The 11,638-nt window shown below is 49.6% G+C and overlaps 5 protein-coding genes across 5 annotated transcripts; 2 read left to right on the top strand and 3 right to left on the bottom strand.

The window, feature by feature from the left end:
• Window positions 1–34: 34 nt before the first annotated feature.
• A1O9_07111 (uncharacterized protein) lies at window positions 35–1,540 on the top strand (the record flags this gene model as incomplete). The annotated part of the gene is made up of 5 exons (XM_013404057.1): window positions 35–204; window positions 300–390; window positions 518–847; window positions 926–1,245; window positions 1,297–1,540. Coding segments are annotated over 5 exons (1,155 nt in total), but the record flags the coding sequence as incomplete, so codon positions are not given.
• Window positions 1,541–2,178: 638 nt separating this feature from the next.
• A1O9_07112 (uncharacterized protein) lies at window positions 2,179–2,856 on the bottom strand (the record flags this gene model as incomplete). Its single annotated transcript, XM_013404058.1, has 1 exon — window positions 2,179–2,856. One exon carries the CDS (start codon window positions 2,854–2,856, stop codon window positions 2,179–2,181), a length of 678 nt encoding a protein of 225 aa, XP_013259512.1.
• Window positions 2,857–4,698: 1,842 nt separating this feature from the next.
• A1O9_07113 (uncharacterized protein) lies at window positions 4,699–5,811 on the top strand (the record flags this gene model as incomplete). Its single annotated transcript, XM_013404059.1, has 1 exon — window positions 4,699–5,811. The coding sequence occupies one exon, from the start codon at window positions 4,699–4,701 to the stop codon at window positions 5,809–5,811; it is 1,113 nt and encodes a 370-aa protein (XP_013259513.1).
• Window positions 5,812–6,060: 249 nt separating this feature from the next.
• Window positions 6,061–6,900, bottom strand: A1O9_07114 (uncharacterized protein; the record flags this gene model as incomplete). Its single annotated transcript, XM_013404060.1, has 1 exon — window positions 6,061–6,900. The coding sequence occupies one exon, from the start codon at window positions 6,898–6,900 to the stop codon at window positions 6,061–6,063; it is 840 nt and encodes a 279-aa protein (XP_013259514.1).
• Window positions 6,901–8,524: 1,624 nt separating this feature from the next.
• A1O9_07115 (uncharacterized protein) lies at window positions 8,525–10,032 on the bottom strand (the record flags this gene model as incomplete). Its single annotated transcript, XM_013404061.1, has 4 exons — window positions 8,525–8,861; window positions 8,977–9,473; window positions 9,526–9,732; window positions 9,802–10,032. 4 exons carry the CDS (start codon window positions 10,030–10,032, stop codon window positions 8,525–8,527), a joined length of 1,272 nt encoding a protein of 423 aa, XP_013259515.1.
• Window positions 10,033–11,638: the final 1,606 nt, after the last annotated feature.

The following is an 11,638-nucleotide window of genomic DNA, read 5'->3' on the forward strand; positions in this document are numbered from 1 at the left end:
CTACTCGGGAAACTTGAGTTGCACATAGGAAAGACACATGGCAAAGCTGAAGCCGACACGCATCATCGTTGTGGGCGCTGGCCCCGTGGGGTTATTGACGGCACTTATGCTCGGTCAAAGTGGCTGCGAGGTAGAGGTGTTAGACGCTGCCATGGGCATTGATCCTCGGCCACGAGGTGCGGCTTATGGTCCCCCTGCTGTCAGGTATGCCCCGAACGCCCTCAATCCACAGAATACTCTTGTCAACAAGTTCTCTGGAAAGAAAGAGAAAATTACTGTTCTGAAACTCAAGTGAACAGAGTTCTTCGACGCGCCGGTGTCCTCGATAAAGTTCGTGCAGTAGGTTTTGAGGCTAGAGATATGTGTTGGAGGGAGCTTGGGGGAAAATACGTTAGTGCCATTCTCTTTGGTTGATGTATCTTGATGGCGTGTCCAACCCTCCTTCCTGCAGCGGTTATGTTGCTCTGACAAGATCAACCAACTTTTCGCGAATCCCACAAGTAATATTCTATGTTAGATTGCTGGCTTCTCGAGGCTAGAAGATCCTGGCTTTGACGACCGGTCAATAGTCTTACCTGTCCACCTTCTGGCGAGCCTCCTGCACGAGGAGGTAAAAGCCTTAGCAAATGTCAAGCTGCACTGGGGCCATAGCTTTGTTGGTTTGATCCAGGATGAGAGTCAGGTGACGGTACAGGTTGAAACCAGCCAAGGTGGTCAACCTACCATCACATCTCTCGTCGCTGACTTCGTTATTGGTTGTGATGGGGCTCGGAGTGCGGTCAGAAAGGCACTTTTCAAGGACTCATTTCCCGGTTTCTCGTGGGATGTTCAAATCGTGGCAACCAATGTAGGTCCGCGTTTGACAATTAAACTCCCTCTCGCTCCTTCCAAAAGCTCCCATAGGCTGAACATCTCTGGGTGCTAGATACGATACGACGGTTTCAAAAAGCACGGGTGGTCCGATGTGCAATGGATCATTCACCCCGAGCATTGGTTCTTAGCATGTCGGTTGGACAACACGGACTTGTGGCGAGTTGCTTACGGCGTGCCCTTTGATATCAACGACGAGCGCCTGAGACAAGAGCTGGCCGCAAAGTTCGAGACAATCCTGCCAGGAAATCCAAAAGAAGGGCAATACGAGCTGCTCAGATGGAGTCCTTTCATCATGCATCAACGTTGCGTCGAAAGGATGCAGGTAGGTCGAGTATTGCTGGCTGGAGATGCTGCGCACCTTTGCAATCCGATGTAAGTGAGCCAACGTCAATGGAGCAGTAAGTGGCTGAATGAACCGAACAGGGGCGGCCTTGGCCTGACGGGCGGCCTGGCTGACGTCGGCAGTCTTGTGGATTGCATTCGAGGCATTCATGAGGGTAGAGCAAGCCTTAAAATTCTCGAGGTATATTGTCAGAAACGGCGAGCGATCTATCACAATTTCATCGACCCAGTGTCAACAGCCAATCTGAATCGATGTAGGCAGGAGGCATCAGGGGCTTTGAAGAATGATGAAGTCCTCAAGATGATCAAGATAGCCTCTGAGGACAAGGCAGAGACTTCAAAACTCTTGCATGTGAGCAATAATATACGGACCCCTTGCTATAAATTGCTTTACTGATCTTTCCAAGGCGCAGGATGTTCTCACCGCCGACTTGACCCAGTTCTACGATCTAGAAAATGTGACTGCTTTCGCTGTTCAATGAGTAATGTAAAGTGTACAAAACTTGAACGGTTACGTATCTTGACCAAGGTTCCCTGATCCGTCCGTAGACCATATCGAACATTCGATAAGGCCAAACGATGAATTTTGTGACACAGTTGGCCCTTTAGAACTTTGAGACAAAGAACTCCTCAGACCTTGGTATTAGTTGCGCGCTCCAATAATCTCCAAGCAGTCACTAGCCAGGCACGTATCAGGGAGAGCTTTTCATGGGTTGGTCCATTCAACCTGGATATTTGATTTGACCTAAGTCTACTTCTTTGCTCGTACATCCATTCGTTGTCAAGCCACAGCTCCATAGCCATAGCATCCGCGAATACGTTGGTGTTTATTATGATTTTGCTAGCTGCTCGCCGAGTTGAAAACCCCAGGCCTCGGCATCCTTACAACCCGTTCCCAGACCGAGTGGAGGGCTCAGATGATTATGGCCCGGCAATACAAGGTGATCGGCACGGCCACCAATATCAACCCATTCCTTTACGAATCTTAGACCCGTGTCGGCCACAAATGGAGGGTCGTACTCTGTTGTGATGAAACAGCAACGGAGGCCAGGACGTGAGAGGAACGCCGCCAACAACAGGACCACCGTCATTGCCGCATACGGCGGCAAGATTCATCAAATTCAGAGGGGAGTTTAAGATGACTCGCTGTTCGTCGCCAAAGTATCTCAACAGAGAATCTTGCATGGCCGAAATCGTAGGATCTAAGAGCATGGTGGCACTCAAAATCACCGCCGTTTTCAACCGCAGGTGAGCCCCGGCATGCATCAATCTGGACCTCGTCGCCGTAAATGCATCATCAAAAGGCCATGACATCAGATGCACGCCACCGGCGGAATTGCCGATAATGACCAGATCACGGGCGTTGTCGTCGTTGTCGTCGCTGCCACAGAGACTTGATTCGATCCACTTGATAACTAGGTCCAGGTCTTCTCCGCCACTGTCAAAGCTGGCTCCGTGCTGTAGGAGTCGATAGTCCATGACGACGGTCGTATAGCCTAGCTCTCGAGCTCCAAAATAGCCGAGCCCCCTATACACTACATCATCAGCAATTAGAGGTTCTCTCCGACCTCCGTGGGTGAAACCACCACCGTGGATGAAGATAAGGATTGGTTCTCGTTGCTCATTTTCAGCGGTCTCCATGTTTTCTGAGTCGCCGCAGTATATATCAAGCATCTGTCTCGGATGAGTCCCATAGTGGTGCTCCTCCCTTTTCACGGAATTTAGTAGTGCCACACGCTCCGGGCGCCGCAACAGGTCGCCAAAGGCCTGGTATGTTGGCCCGGCAGCAGCCAGGACGTCGCAACCAAAGGGCGGAAGTTTATCCATCGGATCGGCATACACACAGAGAAGCACAACTTCGAAAACCCCGACACTATCTTCAATGTCTCAAGGAAGATTCGCTCAGGCTACGGGGAAGCCGTCTAAGTGCGATGAAAGATCAAATGATGTAGTTTTTATACAGAGCCGCTCCCGAGAAAGCCGTGTGCCATTTGGAACACAGAGCAATCACTCTTGGTGCAGTGTGTCACTAAGGCTGACAGTCAAGATTGGAGCACTTCAAAGTCTTCGTCCTCTCCTAAACCTAAACACCCGCTTTCCCCACAATAATAATATGCAGACTTCTGTTTTGGTATGCATCGAAAGGGGCTCGGCACGTCGGCTCGAGTTTCTTGGAGTTATTGCGAGACTCCGGGGACCGAGTCCGATAGCTTACCACATTGCTTTGGCAAAATGGCGATAAATAACGCAGACTCGGACTGTCTAAGTAGCCTGTTTGACATAAGAGCATTGCTTGAGGTAAGCGGAGGAAGTCATGAAAGTACCATTACTGAGCATGAATAGGGCGTCGCTTCTCCCTCGCAATCTTATGCCCTTAGAGCACACCGGTGGGGGGCGGGACAGCCAGCAATGCATGTTATTGCTCTCGGGAAGAGATCAATTACAGCCAGCAAACCCAAATAGCCGTAGTAATAGAAAACAATGACGCTGGCGGTGTCCGCGGGGATCATATATGATGGAGGGTTGTAGATATATTGATGAGCCGGCCACCACCAACCACCTTTTAATGGAGAGCCCCTAATCTCGATACTCAAAGATGGAGTAGGGAAAATGACCACTTAGGACAGGTCAACACCCCCGAAGCTTTCCTCTAGTAGAAATGATGAATGTCAACGTAGAGTCTCCCACTCGCTACTTGAACCCTGCCCCTGTCGCGAGGAAACATCATCTCATCTCGCATCTCGACGTTTAGCTTCAGGTTCAATGTCTGAAGTTTTGGGCAATGCTCACATGGGTTATCATTGAGACTAGACGCAGTCCAATACACTTCTTCGGTACATACTCGACGGGTGGAAACATATTATTCTATACCATAGCATTGAACCAGTTCTTGAGTCGGGGTAGTTTGGATGATGTTTCTGCCAATTCGATTCTACTTCGCAGCTTTGGCGTTACTCTTGACATTAGCTGAAGAAAACTATCGCTGGAGCTGGATCAGTAACACATCCATGTTCCCTCTTGTTTTTAATCTCCAACATTATTATAACACGTGCTCCATAGATTATAGGCCCAATGTAGGTCAACCTTCGTTCTCTTGTTTTCATCTGCAGTACGCAACATGATGAGCGAAGTAATATAACTACCAGCGCAGAAACGTGCGGGCATTAGTAATTATGCATCGCTCATGCCAGAATTTTAGCCCGCCCATGGCATACCATGGCAGGAATCAGATCATAAAACACGTCATTATTCGGAGCTGGGAATACAGCTTTAACGTGACCGGAAGCCCCGAACTGGGCACCACGAAATCTCCGAAATTTTACATCAGAGATGTGTTTGACCGGAAGAGCGTTGGAAGTTCTGACTTGATACTTCCTGGGAGAACAAGGAAGGTATATTTTGTTAGCTCAATCCTGCCAGCGCAAAGGTATACTCATAGAAGATATATGACAGCATCAAACTGTGACAGCATCAAGCTCTAAAATGGAGCTCTCAACACACACGGCAGCAGTGCTGGAAGGCATTGGTCAATCTATTATCTTGAAGGCTCTTCCCATACCGTCACCTGCTCCTGGCTCAGCAACCGTCAGAGTTTTGGCGACTACTGTCTCCCCCAACAGTAGAGCCGTCTTCGCGGGCAAGTTTGGGCCTGTCACAATACGCACACCGGTTACCCCTTCGGGGCCTGCCATTGCACGCATCCATAATATTGGCGTGGATGCAACATTTCTTCAGCCTGGTCAACTCGTCTTCACCGATCTATGGACACGTTCTAGGGACGATCCAGACGAAAGTATTTTGGCAGGATATATTGGAGGAAACCAAAAGCTTGAAGCAGCGTGGGAACACGGTACATTTGCGGAATATGCCAATGTGCCACTGGAGCGAATCTGGCCCTTGAATGAGTCACGAGTTTGCAAAGCTATGAACTACAGCTCCGAGGAACTCGTCCATCTGGGGACTATTAGCATCGCCATCGCGGGCTTGATGGATATCAACGTCCTCCCGACCGATACTGTGATCGTTGCACCCGCCACAGGGACCTTTAGCGGCGCTGCTGTGCACGCAGCCTTGGCCATGGGTGCTAGTGTTATTGCATGTGGACGGAACGAGGAAGCTCTGGCGCATATTACCAACACCTTCGAAAGCTCCGGCTGTCTATCGACAGTGAAGCTGACTGGCGACGCACCCGGAGATACTGCTGCGATAAAGGCTATTACCGGCAAGAAAGGTGCAGATAAGTACATTGATTTTATCCCCCCACAAGCTGCTGGCTCCGAACACATCACTTCATGCATATCAGCTCTGCGCCCGCACGGAAAAGCAGTTTTCATGGGCGCTGTGTTCAGCAACCTTGAAATACCGTATACACTGATTATGAGGCACAACCTGACCGTACAGGGGCGGTACATGTTTGACTATCATCATGCCGAATACGCTATCAAATTATTGGAAACTGGTCGCCTCATCTTGGGTGACCGACCAAACAGTGGTTTGAAGATCCACACCTTCAAACTCCAGGATATCGAGAAAGCAATCGACGCTGCCGCCACGACATGTCGTGGTTGGGGAAATTCAGTTGTCCTAAAACCTTGAAAGGAAGGGATGGGGCAGCCCACGCCTCAATCCAAGATAGGATGTGTGTTTTGCCATCCAAATCCCATAAATGCTAGCTTTTCCCTACTCTTGCTACCATCCATAGACTTTCTATTGCATTTTCAGTTCTCAAGCATTGACTGATATCGATTTTCACTATTGAGCACACCGACACAGCCAACATTGTTAAATCTATCCACCTATAATCACATCCTTTTCTGAAGTCTGACCAATTGACTGGCTAATCGCTCAAACCTGGCCTAGTCTGCTCTTCATCAAACGCGGAGTGTTTTCTCCCACCCAGTCTCTATGAGGGTCCAACTCATTCTTCGCCCATTCCAGCAGCGCTGCTTCATAGCCAGGCATTGCATTCACGAAAAACTTGCCCACCTTGATACCCTCAATGAGTCTCTTGGCAACATTATCAGCTGCAGTGGCATTGCTCATGATATGCGCGAGCATCTGGTGAAACTCCGTGGATGCCTTCCCGGTGAATTGCCTTCCCTGATGCGTATTCGTCAGGTCAGGAAACAGTAGCGAGACAGCGATACCGAGCGGCTTCAGCGTCACCGCCAGACATTGTGCCATCGAGACATTGGCGGCCTTAGATAAGCAATACGCCGCCAGGTTCGCGGCGACCATTGGTGGAGGATTAATGCCGTTGGGGGATGCCGTGATCGCAATCTGTCCGCTGCCGCGGTCAATCATAGAGGGTAAAAAGGCGTTTGTGACACGGAGATAGCCAAATACATTCACGTCGATCTGTTGGCGCAAATCCTCGATCTCAATGTCAACGATACTTCCGGACCAAGTTATCGCGGCATTATTGTGTATCACCCATGGAACACCCACATCCCGGAGTACAGAGGCGGCGAACTCAGTGACTTGCTCATCGCTGGATACATCAACCTCGTATGCGTAAGCTTCCAAACCGGATCTTCGCAATTCCACGACGGTCGATTCTTGTGGCGCGAGGTTGATATCTGCCAACACCACGCGAGCTCCTTGATGTGCATATTCTCGGGCTAGAGCTTGTCCTATACCAGCAGCAGCGCCTGTGACAACAACGATTTTGCCTTGGAACTCCATCTCTAGGGTAACACGCCGGGGCAGCTTATGGTCTTGGGTTTGTGTATAGCCTTCTTGTAAATACCGCTGATGTTGTCATTTAAATGGTCTGGTGGACAGGGATTTTCTTGCCCCTGAAGATCCTTAGACTCCACAGTATTTATTCTCTACAACATCGTTTGCAAGAATCGTCTGCAGATCTTCTTGGCGAGGGAGTCGGCCACTTGGCCTGCAGATAAATGAATAATTGCCTAGGAACTTTCATAACACATGGCCTGGCCGAATGCCGCGGCGAGCTCAACTATAGTTCGGAGCTCGGAGTAATCACAAATGGCCGGCAGCCTACGATGCACTTATGCTCGAACCTACGGGCGCAGGCGCAGGCGCACGCACAGGTACAAATTCAGTAGACCTCTTGAATTTTATGGTTATCATTCGAAATCCACACGATTCACTATATTCCACTATGTTCGACATTAACCTTTAAGATGTCGCCATTATCAAACCTTCGAGTGGCTTCCTGGCCGTTGCGATGCCATTGGGAGTGCCAGTCATAATGGTAACCAACTTTCTTCATTGTGCGGCACTGACTCAAGTGCTGATGTCGAAGAACATATGACCAGTGAGCGTTGATTGATGATCTGCTCCATACACCAAAATCTTCGCTGTCAGCTGTGAGAGTCTCGAATTTCCATCTGCGAAACAATCATTGGCCCTATCAATGCGAGTCGCCGAATCCTATCCTGCTCTGATGACCGCCAGAACGGTCTCATGTCTGCCAATAAGGAGAAGAGCTATCATTCCCAGCGGTGAAGTCCAATCCTCAGTCGGCTATATCATCAGAGGGCTGAGACTTTTGTAAACCTTGCCAGTGACCACATGCACCTCTGCCTAAAATTTATATGTAGACACATGCATCCCGATCAGTGGATGGTAGGTATACCAAGCATGAAGATGCATAGTCATTTAGTAAAACCCAGACTGACAGTGGCACGGTCGAACATCAGCACAATTGCATCGGCTTGCCGGACCTGCGAACTGGTGGAACCTCAGTACGGTCTTCAACGACTGAGCTGGATGTATTTGACGCCGGTGATGCATGACGCCACCGAATAGTCCAAACTATATCTTGTGGGTTTGTCCGGGTACTCTGAAAAGTATTCGCTTGGTCACCGGCATTGTCGGTACTGTTATACCTTTGATTGGTCATGAGAATTCTCCTGAGCTAGTTATGATGAAGGAAGATGACATGTTATATTGACAGGCAAAAGTAACCGCCAAAATTTGGAGACTGACTAGGCGCGTGAGACGCGTGAGTGTCCAGCTCCAGAACATGTAGTGGAAGCTATGTGGTTTCCTCTTCACTCGAATTTGTGGTGCTTATGTCCGAGAGCCAGCGATAGTAGGCTGGTAGAGTAGTTGGCTAAGTATTTCAAGCTTGAGGTTTCCGTTCTTTGATATGCATAATATCCGTATTAAGCTGTTTAATGCGGTTTCTGGCATCAGCCAGCAAAGCTGTTCACCTCAATTTCCTCGGAGCTTGTGACAGGTACGAGAGAGCTCCACAACTCCATATCAATGTCGAAAGTGAGATCTCCAAGCTAGATAAAATGAATTAGCCTTTTCAAGAAGAACAGCATACCTATTATACGCTGAACTTGGTTGGAACACCAATTGCGGTGCACGGTAGGTGGCTTACCTCTCGGAAGTATTGTTGATCGTACGAAGATAGATCAACATCCATCAGAGACTCCCCACCATCGACAGGTACTCCACCCACATCAGCTGACTCGGGATCTGGGACACCATGATGCGACAGATGCAGCTTTGCTCGATCGACCGCAGTATAGGCAAAGTGGGTGAACTCCCGAATGAACGTGCAGGATATCGAGCCATCACTCTCGAATTCTACCCGGGAGCCGTACCCTGCCGCTATCTCCATCAATTTAAGATCAGACTGGACTGTCTCTGAGGTTGGATCTCTCAGGATATATGTGAATAAGTTTATAAGTGCTTGGTGAGGTATGTACAAGGCAAGACTGGTGCAGACGTTTAGTGCTACAGTGAGAACTCAGTGGAGTGGTACTTGGTACTTACAATACCGGACAATTCGCGTCAAGGCGGACCAGTCTGGTCGCCAAGATCGCCGCCCGTGCAGTCTTGGCCACAAGGGCGCACGAACGATCCACCTGGGACCGAAAAGATTCCAGCTGCTTGATCATCGTGCAGTCGAACCAAGGCAACATGAGAGGGCCGTGAATCTCAAACAATAGCCCATAGTACAAAAAGTGGAGCATAAGGAGTTGAAACGTTGGCATGGTCGCTAAGACGCGCTGCTCGTCCAACGGCTCGTCCAGGGTAATAAGATGCTCGATGGATTGCTTGAATGTGACGAGCTCCTGGTCGAGCTCAGTCACTGCCTTGAGCAATTCTGCTGTGGACTGCTGCAGTGCCCTGGCAGTGGACAACCGCTTATACGCATGGGAAAGGATCTGGTGGAGTTTCACGCATATCGTTGTGAATGGGATATTGATATTTTCACCAGGCGATAAAGTGTTGGGCACCTGACAACTGATGTCATCATCATCGATTGCCTGTTTAGCATTAGCCTTTAGCTTCGACGTATACCAGATTTCAGGTATCTACCGGCGGCCGTCCTGAACGATGGGAAATCTGTCGATCCAGAGCATATATGTTCCAGAAGAGGCGGTTCCGCTGGCGAGTGTCTTGTTCCGATATGTTCCACGATGTGGCAGGTTGTCGATGCAATCCTTTCGAAATGGCTAGACGCATAGCGTTCGATGCCAAAATGTATTCCAAGTGAGGACTCCCGATTGCTTCAGTATAGTAGGCCTGTCCATGTTGTCAGTACTCGCTGGCTAGTGGTCCATCGTGGTGGCGGATGAATTCATGCACGATTACCATTAAAGTCAGCGCTCGAACACTGATGATCGAAGAGCGGCATTGCAGAATGTCCGACTGCACAGACAGAGCATTTTCAAAGAAGGCCATCGATGCTTCAACAGTCTTTGAGTATGATAGCGTTTTGGCCAATGTGATTCGACACCCGAAGGCGAGCACGGTGTTGTAAGTAGCGTACCACGAAGGGTCTTGATGTCCACTGTTGGTCCCGTGGAGTTGTGCGGTCAACATGCTGTCGAACCACCCTCGGTCGATGAGACCTGTCTCAGCCTCGAAAGCTCTGTCAAAGAATGCTATCGAGTACAGCTATCAGCAAGCTGTCACTCTGTGGACCCTTTTGCCCTGAACATACCATTCGAGTAGTCACGAGCCACATTGTGTGGCGGGTCTGGAGCTCGAGGCTTAAATTGAAGTAGTGGTCCTGGCTCAACCTTCATCCGCCGTGTGACTTCTCTTGCAAATCGTGAGATCGAATCCTTGACTCCTGGAGCCTTGACTCTGCTTTCCACCCATCGAATCCCCGGTGGTGAGCATATCGATAGCACACACCGTGGACCTTCGCCGTTGTGTTAACAGTCTGTCGCAGTACGTGCCGTGGACTTACCTACCGTTGTACTCCCAACTCGTCTGTGAGTATGACTACTTTAGTTTCAAGTACGGGAAGATTGGAAAGCACTTACTATTTCATGAGAGTGCAGACTTGAATCTTCTGGTGTTCCCACGTTGTCTGCGTCAGGTTGAAGCGCTGTCAAGTTCGCACGAGGGTGTAGCCTATGAACACGATCAAGACCGGCTACCTGACCCACCTGAAGACCATTAGTCACATTCGCCTCTGACATAGCAGACCGATCCTCCAGTAGTGATACTTTCAAGCTGGGAGCTTGAGGTTGATGCGCGTGTTCGTCTGACTGAGAATATTTGGGTAGCGGAGTCGATTTATTGAAGGTCTGTCTGCGACCTGGGTCCGAACCAGTCAGAACCAAAGATGGTGACCAACATGATAGGGGGGTCATCATTTGCTGAGATTCTCGAACTCGCGTTGGCGAGCCACAGTCGATAAGCGACCCCGAACCTGTAGCCTGGATGGAACCTTGTCCAGGAGAGAGAGCATCTTCCCCAGAAGCAGACGCTGCAGCGACCCCATCAAGGCGGCTGTCGGCTGTCGCAGACCCGGTTTTGATCATCGATTCGAGTCTCTGAATACGCTGAGAAATCGTCTCGCGCCCAGACGGTGCCCTGTACCTCGCACGCTTTTTGGAACTAAAGACACACTCCTCTGAGTGGTCGATACATTGCTTACAGGGATGTCCACCTTCACCTGTCTGGTGTTAGGCGAATTATAACGGCAAACATCCAAACTTATCCTTACATCTCACCTTCTTGAACCTGCAAAACTGGCAAGCTTGGGAGTACTTGGGTTTGGGGTGAGGTATGGTTGTCAGAGGACTTGTCAATGCCATATCAGGAACTGCTCGGGCCAAGTTCTATAGGACAAGGTTCTGTTGAGTGAAGAGCAAACCCTCGTGGTTGCGATACCGTCCTAGAATAGGGACAGGAAGTTCGAGATAGACAGGCGCAATGCTTCGAAGCGCTATCCCGAACTGAAACAAGCCCAGGTATCTTGTTAATTCAACGGTTATGCTGAAGGTGAACAAGATGTGTCTCTGGTGGTGTACCTCAAGAGATGAGACAACCACGTCCACATAGCAGGGATTACTGGAGAGAATGGATGGAAATTCAGCAGAGCTGGGCGCCAAGAACTATCAATGGCGCATTGAGCTATGGTTTGTGGTTGAACTGACACTATCCTATACTCGAACCAATAGCTGGCCCAGGA

Source organism: Exophiala aquamarina (genome assembly GCF_000709125.1).
Source record: "Exophiala aquamarina CBS 119918 chromosome Unknown aczIA-supercont1.5, whole genome shotgun sequence".
Lineage (NCBI taxonomy): Eukaryota > Fungi > Ascomycota > Eurotiomycetes > Chaetothyriales > Herpotrichiellaceae > Exophiala > Exophiala aquamarina.